Source organism: Hyalella azteca, unplaced genomic scaffold, assembly GCF_000764305.2.
Source record: "Hyalella azteca isolate HAZT.00-mixed unplaced genomic scaffold, Hazt_2.0.2 contig9714, whole genome shotgun sequence".
In the NCBI taxonomy this organism is placed as follows: Eukaryota; Metazoa; Arthropoda; class Malacostraca; order Amphipoda; family Hyalellidae; genus Hyalella; species Hyalella azteca.
Window position 1 is genome coordinate 287,125 of NW_025939776.1, and position 12,769 is coordinate 299,893.

General features: G+C 39.9%; 1 protein-coding gene across 1 annotated transcript in view; it reads right to left on the minus strand.

The window, feature by feature from the left end:
* Positions 1–12,769, minus strand: part of LOC108671337 (calcium-activated chloride channel regulator 1) — a 56,056-nt gene that overhangs the window by 8,206 nt on the left and 35,081 nt on the right. Inside the window, exons 6-11 of the mRNA XM_018158863.2 lie at positions 8,947–9,186; positions 8,584–8,791; positions 7,165–7,310; positions 6,642–6,860; positions 5,643–5,876; positions 2,766–2,889 (exon numbers count right to left, since the gene is read on the minus strand). Coding sequence (XP_018014352.2) covers positions 2,766–2,889; positions 5,643–5,876; positions 6,642–6,860; positions 7,165–7,310; positions 8,584–8,791; positions 8,947–9,186 — 1,171 coding nt within the window. The remainder of the gene's footprint in view (positions 1–2,765; positions 2,890–5,642; positions 5,877–6,641; positions 6,861–7,164; positions 7,311–8,583; positions 8,792–8,946; positions 9,187–12,769) is intronic.

Here is a 12,769-nt window from a genome sequence, read left to right on the forward strand (position 1 = left end):
TAGTTCGCTCAGGCATTCATGCCCGCAGTCATCGTGCTCATCGCTATGAGCGCTGTTTCGTTCAGCTGCAGCGTGAGTCGCTCAGGTCAAGATTTGGAATTCGGGAGCGCAAGCGGCAGAGGCATGCGGGCCACGGGCTGGAATGTCACGCAAGTTAAGTTTTGATTTAAAACCTGCGAAGACGCAGGCAATAAATTCCCGGCGTGGACTGTTGCCGAGGACTCGTTTGCAGCTCTACACGACTATCAGTCAAATGATATCGCATAACCCGCGAAAAATAATCTCATAAGTCGTAAACCCGTGTGCAAATTTACCAGACTCAACTAATTATAATTTACTTGACATAATTATGTTAAAATATTGTGATATTTACCCCTTCTTAAAGTTTTCCTTAAAAGCGTAATGAGTTGAGCAAACGGCCCCGATATTTAACAGATTCCAGTAAAGATTGGACCCAAGTTGTGGGGCGCGCTCGACGCTGCAAAGTTACGCGCCGCAGTTGGCTGTTGAAGGGCCTCGTAAGCCACCAAACTTTCTCTACAAAAGTGCTCATTTCGCTGCGCTTGAGCTGCCATGGCACTGTTATGAGTGCACGCTAATCAGGGGCACATTTGCGACACAGATGAAGCGCTCTGCACAGGATAATTACATCAGTTTTATGGCCGCCCAGTGGCACAAAATGCTATTTGATACTGAATATGTGTGAGAACTTTCCGACATAGCGCCTGAAAGGTCGGAGAAGCAGAATCGTTTTATATGATGTTAAATTTTAGGGACTGAAAAGATTATAGTTAATGCCTGGATGAAATGATTGTCTGATTTATGTCAGACGTTATAAAAAATTATTGGCGTTTTCAAAAATAGAAAGCACTAGAATTCAGAAAGGTCAATTCAAAAACGGAAAATTATAATCATCGATCTATTGTATTTCTTAAGAGGTGCCGGGAGAAACTACGGGATGGATCGTCAGGTACTGAAATACGTGGTGTTTGTTGTAGAAATGAACGTCGGACAAATACAACGAGCTACTCCGGATAGAATACGAAATATACAGCAGGGTCGCGAGTATTTACCGTAACAATTTATTCAAAATTAAACTTGCGAAATTTTTTCCAATACAACATATTCAACTGCTAAAATTTAATTGAGAATCTTTATATTCTCAAAAATGAAAATTTAACAATTACTTAAACTATAAATAAATAAATGGTAATTGTTATACTATTTATTGATGGTATCTCCAGTGATGAAATGTCCTATTGTAAGCGAGACCGGTTTACCGCTGATTACGGCTTATCGAGTAAATATTTTTGTACTAATTCTGGATTCTTTTGTAATTTATAACGATAAATATTGACCACCTTGTATAATTGTAACAAAGATATGAGTAATCAACGGCTTGAAGTTATACTGCAGAACAAACGCTGTAGGAGCCCGAGATTCTACGAATATTTGGTCTCATTTCTTTTTCGCCAGCGCATTTCTCGCAGTTTATAAAGCCTGTTCGCAGCACGTTTCATGCTCGTACTGTAGGAGCTGAGGTGAAGACCTGGACCATCGTGATGTCGGCAGTGGTCATCGGTTCTCCAGGCCTCATGCTGCCTGGTAATTGGTGACAGTCCCTGGAGGCTTTGCATCATGCTTCTTCGGTTAGTGAGAAGGAGTTCTGTCAACTGCGACGTTATTCAATCTAAGCGACTTCGATGGTGATTGCCAGGAAGAAGCCATTGCGTCTTGACCACCGAGCGCAGTGCCTCAAAGAAAGTGTTACCAGAGACTTCGATGGTGATTGCTGGTAACCAGCCCCAGCGCCTCGACTACCGAATGCAGTGTCTCAAGAAAGTTCTACCAGCAACTACAGCGGCGAATGTTTGGAACCAGCCCCAAAGACCACTTAGCGCATTGACTAAGAAAGTTCTACCAGCGACTACATTGGTGATAGCAGGGAGCAAGCCTCTGCGCCTCGACTACTGAGCGCAGCTTCGTGAAATTCACAGTCGTGACTTGTGTGGCAAACGTCGTCAACAAGCTCCTACGTTTTGTCTACCCATCGCTAATTTATGTATCTTAATATAGGAGTTAATTATTAGACAAATTCGGTGCAAACACTTTGAAACGACTAGTAGTGTTCCTGTTAATATAGTCTTAGCTTCAATAAAACATGCGTACCGTGATTTTACTCTGCTTTGCCTCATGAAAGTTTTACTTATGGCAGAATCAAGCTATTTCTTATCGTCATCGTTAAATACAGTAATGAACAGCCCTTGATTCATCTACCGCTTCATGAAGTCAGTTAAATGTAGGTTGGATTATAGAATAGCTATCCAGTTATCGTCTTGTGACAGCTTTCCCGCAACAATGCCACATTGATGTAAGGATGTAACATCGAAACTAGAATTTATATTATGCAGGATAGAACTAAACGAATGGAGGAGAAATTGAAGAATGGTAATGACATTGAATTATAGAAGTTTAACCTGACATTGTTGGTCTACAAATTCTTATAACATTCAGTAATTGAATAATTTTAATTTAATTATTGTTACAAAATTAAATACATGTTCCAGAATGAATGTATCATCGGAGAACAGAAATAACATGGGAAAGTGAAAGCAACATAGGGGAAAGGAAGAAATGCGTGGGTACTTTACCGTACTTCCGCAGGTACATCCAATTTGTAAATAATCGTTTCCGTAGAAAACAACTTCATTCAACAGATAATCAAAAGTGCAATAGATAATTGTTATTCATGTAAAGATGCTCACAAGCGCCGTTGTCGTGCAGGGTGAAGACGAGAGGCTGGAAGGCGCTGCCGGTGCTGTTCATACCAAGTCTCTGCACCATCGCTTCCACCTGCGCCCCTACCACCGGACCACGCCCAGACCATACCTGCTCACACCCAACACATACTTCATAATATTTGTCCACATTGGAGTAAACAATAGCAACACAAAAGTAAAAAAATAATTGCAGGTTAACAACAGACAAAAGGTTTCTATATTGAATGATCATATGTTTCGCAAGTGACATAGGCGGTATATAATAAAAATAGACAACCAGAGTATGGTGATGCTGCGGCCCGGGAATACAGATCTGCGGAGGATATTATCATGTATATTCTTCTTTGAAATGCATAATTAGTTGTAAGAATATGAATTCTCCGTAAATAAACGACAAAGTATTATTAAGGATGCTGCAACTGGCTACTTTCTGTAGAGAAAAATGTATGTACTCTTGATTCGTAACCCAATATCGTCATGTTGCGGCGGTTCTATACAGATATTCCGAGACAGCATCATGTATATTATTATTTGAAAAATTATATCTTTTTGTGGACAAACGACAAAGTTTTATTAAAAATAACGATATCCTTTAGGCAAAAATTGCAGAACTTTAAGCCGATGTCCCGATATGTTGGGAGTCTTGCGCAGCTGTGGCTGCAAGTAGACTTGTTCTGCTGAACTCCGTTTACTCTAACAGCTTACACCAGTATAAAATTTGTTACCCTCGTGTTGCAAACTTCGTCGAAAATCTTTGTATGCATCTTCTTTTGTGTACTCGATGACCTCATCCTGCCATTCCTGCACGGACAGTTCAGCTTCCTGCTCGGCGACAGATCAGCTTCTGGCCAACCTTGTTCACGTAGGCGAACGAAATCGTCATGCCTGCTGTGTCTTCGGTTCACAATCTCGGCATTCAGCTGGACTCTGAACTTTCTATGAACAATAACACTGAGAACGTCACCACCGCTTGTTTTGGTGCACTGCGACGAATTCGTGGCGTCAGTCGCTTTCTCTCGAGGTCAGTCGTTGAGGCCTTCGTGGTGGCGTTCGTTCTGGCCACATTGGACTATGGCAAATGGCAATGCCACACTCTATATACTTCCGACTAATGCACTTAATAAACTGCAATCCGCAATGAACGCTGCTGCGCGATTCGCGAGCAATAAACGATAATTCGACCACGATAAGCCCATATTGCGCGATCTTGACCGGCTGCGCATACAGCAGCGAACGCAGTTCAAGGTCGCTGTTCTGATGTTCCGATGCCTTCACAGTCTGGCTCCTCCTTATCTCGAGGAAAGTCTGCATCGCGTGTCGGATCTGCTTTCTAGGAGACGACTGCGTTCGTCATCAACAGCGGACCTCGTCGCACCATCTACACGTCTATCTACCGTCGGCGAGAGAGCGTTCTCGATCTCGGCTTCCGTATTATCGGCTCCTCCTTTACAATCGGCTTCTCTTTTACAGGCGTTTCATCGACGCCTAAAGACAGAACTATTTCGTAGAGCCTATGAATATCGTGCTTAGTCGTTTAAAATTTGTTTACTCATATTTTTTTGCTTGCTATTAAACTTATGTGTAATGTGCTCTCGAAGTTCGTTTGGACCAGACGCCGCGATAATTGTTTCGTAGAATAATAATAATAATAATAATAATAGTAATAATAATAATGATAATAATAATAATGATAATAGTAATAATAATAATAATAATAATAATAATAATAATAATAGTAATAATAATAATAATAATAATAATAGTGTATAAAACTTTGTTTCGGAATATATTGTCAGGCATAAGGAAGGTCCTCCCTTGAAGTAGCTGTTTTTTACGGGTAGAAATATTAGTGGCGTGCGTCTCAATATCCCCCCCCCCACCGCTCCAGGCAAGCACAGCATCGCAAATGGGCTCACCACAAACATTTTCCGCCTTCACGACACAAACAGGCTGAGGAAATTCACTTCAAAAGTCGGTATTTATATTGAAGAGAAAAAATTTAAGTCAAAGAAGGGATGGAATGCTCCTGTTCCGGCATTCTTTCCTTCCAATATCGCGTTCAAAGCCAGCGCAAGAAGTCTCCGAAATGGCAAGGTAAGCAACGTAAACAACGCGGCAATTGTGACTCGACACCACGCAAACAAACCGGCGGCTATTACGTATACATGCATATATACGCGTGTATGCCATAACATGTGATTTGAATAGTGTCAACATTGTATTCTATAAACAAAGCCCGAATTAGTGTGCATTCTACAAATTTGATACTTGATATTCTGCAGTTAGCAATGCTCAGAATAGGAGAAGTTCTTTTCATGCAAAAGTACTGTAAAGTTTGTGAATGGAGAGACATCTGGCGGTATAGGATAGGACAACGCTACTTAAGGATAGGACAACAATGTTCGCTACTCAACAATAGGGAGAGAGTCGGTGAGTGACAACGGGTTGAGACAAAGTTAATGTTAGACTTGTAATCGTATTCCAAATTTGCGATGGGCAAATCTTGCAGAAAAGCAGTCGATAGTTCTGAGAGGAATCAAATGTTTAAAAAATTACCGGAAGAAAGAATGCGAATTTGGAATTTCAGATATTTTCATGTAGGTAAATAACATAAAAAAAAGTTCTCTGCGCACAAAAATATCACGGATCGTTAATTGCATTATTGAGTTATTGGAGAAAAGATTGAAAATTTGCATAAAAACCCTTTTAGAAGAATAATCCGTTGGGACAGATATTAGATTGAATCCAAGATGAATCCAAATTTGGAATTATCCTGAATGTAAGCAACAGTTTATCCTCGTCTCTAGAGCCCATACATTTTTCAGGCCGTTTGAATTATTAACACAAATGACTGACGTATACCTTGCCATAGATGACGACAGGCCCTGATGTGATGGACGTGTTGGAGGACACGATGGTCTCGGAGGTCCAGGCCTCTAGAGTGATGGCCGTGGGACTGTTGGTGTACTGGCCGCCGGAGATGGACGGGGTGCTGGTGAGGCTGGATGAGTTAGACGCGGGGGTAGCCACGACGTGGATGTAGAGGCTCTGGTGGCTGTCCGCGCGGTTCTCTACTTTATAGCGCCACCTACCGGGCTGAGAGAGACAAATATTATCATTAGTATTATATTAGTATTGTTAATAAAATAATTTTATCTAGAAAAATATTACACGGGACGTTTATTCCAAAAACAGAAAAGCGGCATTGAACACGAATGAAAATAAAATATTGATTGATTCACAAGGATATTTCAAAATTATTAAAAAAACTCACATCGATTCTTATTTGACGAATGAGTAAATCTGCCGAACGAAGGAAACGAGATAAAAACATGGTTTGAAAAAAAAACAGATCCAGAGATCAATAGAAGCTAAGATATTAAGCCGAAAAAATTGAATTAACACGAGTTAAACGAATCGAGTTTAAAATTTACAGTATTTGCGTTTTCAAGCGGTATTAAAATTGTTGCAGCATCGCCGAAACGCTTCCACGATAGAGTGACGTTCAATTGGATGCATGTATTGGCAAGGCGTTGTATTTCATCGTAAGCAACGGAATCGAAGGCGTATTACGACCGCAAAACTGTCATCGTAAAATGTTTTGCAGCGCTCTCTATCAAGTGCCTTTCACTGAGAATTGGGGCGCTCGTATACTCGTAACAATCTAACGTCATCGCCTGAGCTCAATACGATCACCTTGAGACGTGACCAACAATCGCATTTGTTCTCCTTCGGGTAAACGAGAAAAAGTGAGATAGGATCAAGGCCTTAATGGAAGTATCGGAGTTTTCGATCAAAGCAAACTGCGCAACTGCACCTCAATGACAGATGTAAAACAGGACACAAATCGAACAAACTTACCATAGCGTTTTTGACCGTCACGAAGATCATGTTAACGTCTCCATCTTCTTCTTGCAGGTTAAGTGTATCCACGTTCTGGCCGAGAGGATCAATCAAGACGATCATGTTGCCCACGTGGCCAAGATCGTAATAAGTTATCGAGAAGCGCATTTCCCCGCCCAGTGTTCCGTCCAAGACGAACTGCCCCTGAGACACGCTACCGATGCCACCTGGGAACTCCTGTAGGAATAAATGTGGCCGGACTTTAATGTGACTGAAAAATGAAAATTTTCCAAAGCACAAACCTAATTGAAAATTGATTAAGATTATTTGAAAAGGTAGTCCTATTTATGAAGATAATATTGAGATTTCAGACATAGAAACCACAATTTAAATTTATTTATACACTGTTACCGCTTCTTTTGAAGATGGTTGTTGGTTATTTGGAAAGGAAACCCTATAAAGCCCTTTAATTCATTTAAAATAATGCATTTACATTTAAATTAGAGTAAATATTTTTTTTGTTCATCACTACTCCACCCACCTGCTGGTGGACGAGTAAGGGCAACGTGTCGGCGTTAGGCAGGAACATCCTGAGGGCGCTGTAGAGGGCGCGCATCAGCGCCACCATCATGGAGACCTTGCTGTCGTAGCCGATACCCTCGTCTGCCACGGCGTACCATTGCGTACCTGGTACGAGAACCAATAATATATGAAACATGATGGCATAACCACCATCATGGAGACCTTGCTGTCGTAGCCGATACCTTCGTCTGCCACGGCGTACCATTGCGTACCTGGTACGAGAACCAATAATATATGAAACATGATGGCATAACCACCATCATGGAGACCTTGCTGTCGTAGCCGATACCTTCGTCTGCCACGGCGTACCATTGCGTACCTGGTGCGAGAACCAATAATATACGAAACATGAAGGTATAATATGACGGTATAACCAAAATTGTACGAAATATGAAGATACTGGTATAAATAAGACAGGGGCCTCACACAATAACCAAAATCTTACTTAGACCTTCATATGCGAATGATTAAAAATAATTTGATGACTACAAGCCACGGCGTTACCATCAATTGTGCTCAAAATCTCGCTTAAAATAAGTGCAAGAACAAATTAGGTAACGCGTACGTAAATTTTGTTCCAGTGAAAATTAGATTAACTTTGTAACAAAATGGAGTGAAGCGAAATGGAGTGACAATTTAACGCGAAATTATTTAATCGTATCAGTCCAGCATCAAAAAAGCAATTAGCATCAAATCAGCATCATAGAGCAATTATAGCTAAGTAAATATAATTTTAGTTTCAATTGTTGAAGCAGTACAATTACAGCGACGGTAATTAATATTAGCAATAAGAGCTGCGGCCAGTAAAGAGGCCTTCTGTTTATTTACATTCGAGGACGGTGCTTCCAATTGGTCCTCATTAAGATGCTAATAAGAAGCAATTAACCTCGTTACTGAGCTATCACATTAATCATGGAGCACGTATTCGATAGATCATCTCTAAGGAATTTCCATCAGGCGCCAAATGTTAATTGAAAATATCCCTAGTGACTCAATGTCAACGGCGAAGAAACGACAGGTTAACATAGACTGACATTCAAATCGACGTTTGTTGCGAATTCTGAACAATCAATTTAACAGAAAATTTTAGCCAATTGTTTAATTTTGAACGCGAACTATATTGATATTATATAAAGCTATACGTTACGATTAAGCGAGAAAAAAGAGTCTGAGGCAAAAATAAAATAGTTTTTTTAGTAAAAATTAATTAAACAATTTGTAAAAAAAGAAGCACGCGTTGTAAGTGCTGAAAAATTTAATAAAATTTAGGCTACGAAGTAATCATGTAAATAAGTTACCAAGTAAAATATTTCAAATACGGGTAGAAAAAAGACGAAGTTATTAATATAGATGCGAAAAAATCATTAAATGCACGGACCGGTGATCTTAGCGAGCTGCTCGACGCCGGAGGTGGGGGTGGGGGAGCGCACGGTCATAGGGTAGAGCACGGGCACGACCTGCACGTGTCGTGGCACCACCAGGTCACGTAGGAGCTCCAAGTCGTACGACGACAACGGGAAGGGCGACCCAGACGAGATCAGGAAGATTACTCCGCCAGCTGCGGAGCCACCGTCTTTCTCGAGCATCTAAGAGAATGAATCACGGGAAATTCAGTAAGAAATTATTCTAAAGAAAAGGTGCGCAGCTAATATATTTGTGAGGGCAGGTATAGTTTTCCTCAGTAGAATCATGATTTTTGTCTTTAGAGTAAATTTGATTTGCAAGGATCATAGCCTCTCACTTCGACAGCCTTCTCCAGTCCGCAGAGGATACACTTGCTCCGTTCGATAACTTGGGACGGCGTCCGGGGCAGCGAAACAGTGGCTAACCGCTGGCGGTCCTCGAGCGCGTCTGGCACCTGAATGAGCGGCAGCGTCGTGCTCGCCGTAGAGTCGAAGATAACCACGCCCACCTTCTCCCCTGGCGGGATGTCGTACACCAACATGCGGCGAACAGCCTTGCGAAGAAGATCCCAGCGTTTCTGGAAATAATATTGAGAGTGGAGATAAATAATTACGTTTTAATCAGCGATGTTTGGGTGTTGATGAGCCAAACATAAAAATGCGTCCAATTGAACGCTGTCCTTGAATGGAGATTTCGTTGAAGAAAATATTAAAAATCTAGTCGCGTGTGTCTGGTGTACAAGTAACACGGTTCCGCGAGTTAACAAACATCGTTAATCATGTCTCAACGAATAAAAAGTTGATCGCGGGCAAAAGTTTAACGCTATTACCAATGGAGATTAACTGAAGATGATTGGATATCAAGAGAAAAAAAAATAAATGAGGCAGGGAGAGGAAATTAAAAATGTGAAGCGAGACCAACAACACCGCAATATCGCTACGAGCCATCAAAGCATCAAAGGAGTGGGCAGAGTAGGGCAATTTTTAAATTTCCGTCGCTCGCAAAGCAGTACTTAAACTTTTACAGACTATATTTATTTTCAATTAAGGCCTGTATTCAATAAACAATGGACAACTATCGCTAGACAAGATAACCAATAACTCTTCTTACTCAAACAGCGCAAATTTTCGCATTTTCTTGTAATCACAACTATATGAGATTCATCGATAAAAGAAGTCTTTGTCAGGCTGTAATCAAAGCAAACGCATTTCATCGCGAATTGTGTTCAATTAGTGTGCAGGCCACTATTGACATTCACTTTAATAGAACGGAAAAATCTCGTTAGAGATTCCAAAATAATGTCGGAGAATGCCATTTTGTGGATGATGATCAGTGGCCGGTGCACGCAAATACTAAGTTTTTACTGCCGGTTGCAGCATGCATTTAGAATAATATTGAAGCGTGTCAGGAAGTGACGTTGTCATCAATCTTTCATTAATCAACTCTTATTGTACAGAATTTAAACAGTAGCACCCATTTATTTTGTACGTGGTTTGTAACAGCATGAGAAAAAAATCTGGGTTATCGATGTACGGAGTCATTCAGAAAATTTACCGGGACAAACTTGTTACCTCACTCTTCTCCGAAATGAATAACTAGGTTAGTCACCAATGGATTACTCAAAAATAATCCGGCACAAAGTTTAAGCATGGATGTACAGTTCAGAATTTTTACTGATTAAAGCGACAACGATGGATTATTAATTTACAGGTGACACGCTTTTATTTCTCTCTAAGATACAAATTATTTTTACTTTATGTTCATGTACCGTATAGTGAGTCAATGAGTCGGCATTAGTATACGTCGTTCATTAAAGACCTCAAGATGACGAGTAAAGCAAACTGAGAGAAGAACGTGGCGCCTTCACGAATCTTCTTAAGGAACGCGGGAAATTTTCTCTACTTAATGGCCTTCTTTTCCAGAGGCTTAGGTCATGGGATGCCTTCCAGACAAAAGAAACTATTTAATTAGAAGCGAAATAGAGGTAAAGTCCTCACTAATTATATGGCTTCGTGAATTTCAAGTATTCCGAGATCAGGCCGTTCCAGAAGCTCGGCTGTGAGCTCCCGTGCGCTATCTTCATTCTATGTGGAATTAAAATCCGAGGAAAGGGTGGCTCTAGAGCTTCAAAATCATCATCTTCAATTAGATAAATGTCAGCGAAGAATAGAAAGATACATCCGAGGATATCTGAAAATTTCAATTTGAAATTAATTATGAAATGCTGAGATGATACCAAAACGGGGAAAAATATTAAGTTGTTAGAGATCGGATTTACATCGAAAAAAAATCTCACACATGAAGATCTAAAGCGATATTACGACGCGGAAAGTTAATTTATAATAAGAGTTAAAATTTTCGGCAAGTCTGCACACAAGGCCTCTTCTTTCACGTCATAACATAAGGAATAGGTACACAAATATATATAATAAATATTTTGTCTTCTAAATATGAATAATGAATAGAAGATAACGAAATGTTTTTAGTGAATGATAACGATAACCGTTAATGCGATCAATGGGTGTGATAGGTTGTTACTGAATAAATAACAATGTCTTAATTCATCTCATGATAGAAAGTGAGCGTTACAAGTAATAACAAACTGCTGTTTAAAAAAAAAACGATTACGATTTGAGCTACATCTGTAGACAGAATATTTGTTAATTCAGTATTTTATTCATTAACAACATAAGTTCATAAAACTGTATAACATTCTTTAATAATGAACACTGGCAGCAGTCTAAGTTGGTTCTGCCGAAAAATTTTTATGTTTAATGCCCGAGAGCAAGAGTGATATACAGAACGAAGCAGTTAAATAGTCTGCAGTAAAACGTCTGTTTTGGCTGCAAACAATTACGACTGAGTTGTAAAAACACGGCGACACGGCTGGCCCTGGCAGTCATATGCAATAAAGTGAAGTTACTTTTAATTTACGGCGAGCCATCAAAACGCGTGCGCATTGCGCCCGGCTTGAAAATAAACTCGGCGGGTCATAAACAGCGGAACGAGAACCGTATTTTTTCTAATTTTTGTTGGCAGGTAAAAAAGCTACTTTTTATTTTCTTTTTCAAAAGTCTCGATACGTAACCGGAGACAAAATGAATTCTAGTTCTTAGAGCGATAATTTGTTTGACAAAAACTTTGCTGTATTCGTGAATTCCAACATTGTTCCTGGCTTTGGAAGTTGAAATATATTTTACAAAACATCCCAGAAAACATTTTATCAATTATTCGCTTGTCAATGTTTTAATATAAATCATGCGGCATCCTTCCATAACAATTATTGGCAGTTGATTTTTTGTCAAAAGCCTCCATAAAATGTTTAATCCAGAGTAACATCAGCCCCAAGATCATCAGGCGTTCGAAGTGACTCTACTCTACGGTTGAAAAGGCGGACGATAACTTAATCCCTTGGACATTAGGATAGCCTCTTAAGCTGAAAACTTCGGCAGTAAACCAAACTGAAAAATGTGCGAAAAATCAAGTGATTAAGCATCAAACAAAAAAGCTGGCTCTGGTGCCACGATGCCACCCAACAAGAGCTACAAAAGAAACTTCCGCCTGATGGCAGAGATAAAATGCACAAAAAGCAAGCGTCGGAAGGCAGTAAGTGGGACTATAATCGATCAGGTGTCTTCAGTCTATACGAGCAATCTGTTAATGTCTTAAAAGCAATCTTATTATAATTACCTATTATCATTAATTAAACTAAGCATCATATTGACATTTGCATGGTAAGTAATTGTCGCGATAAATGAATAAAACTTGTTATTTCCAAGAATGAGTGGAATGCGTTTGATATGAAACCACTTTAAGAACCTTATGAAAATGACGTTAATTAAAAGTTGTTGAAACGAAATCAACTCGAAATCAACGTTGTTCTAACGTCATTGGGAGGAAGCAGGAGGGGAGCTACTATCGGAATAGCAGTAATCTAGCGTCGATTTCCTCAACGGAGTGTTCATGTATCAACAAACCATGCACCAAACGTTGAAACAACGCAGATTAAATCTAGTTGGAACGGGATTGAATCGTAATCAACTTAGTTTCAACGTCATGTGGCTGACGCAACAGAAATTTCAATTCGCGAAGAGAAGGACCAAAAATGTCTATGCAAAACATTCATCCTTTTTTATAAGCACTTAATGATAAAGGTTATG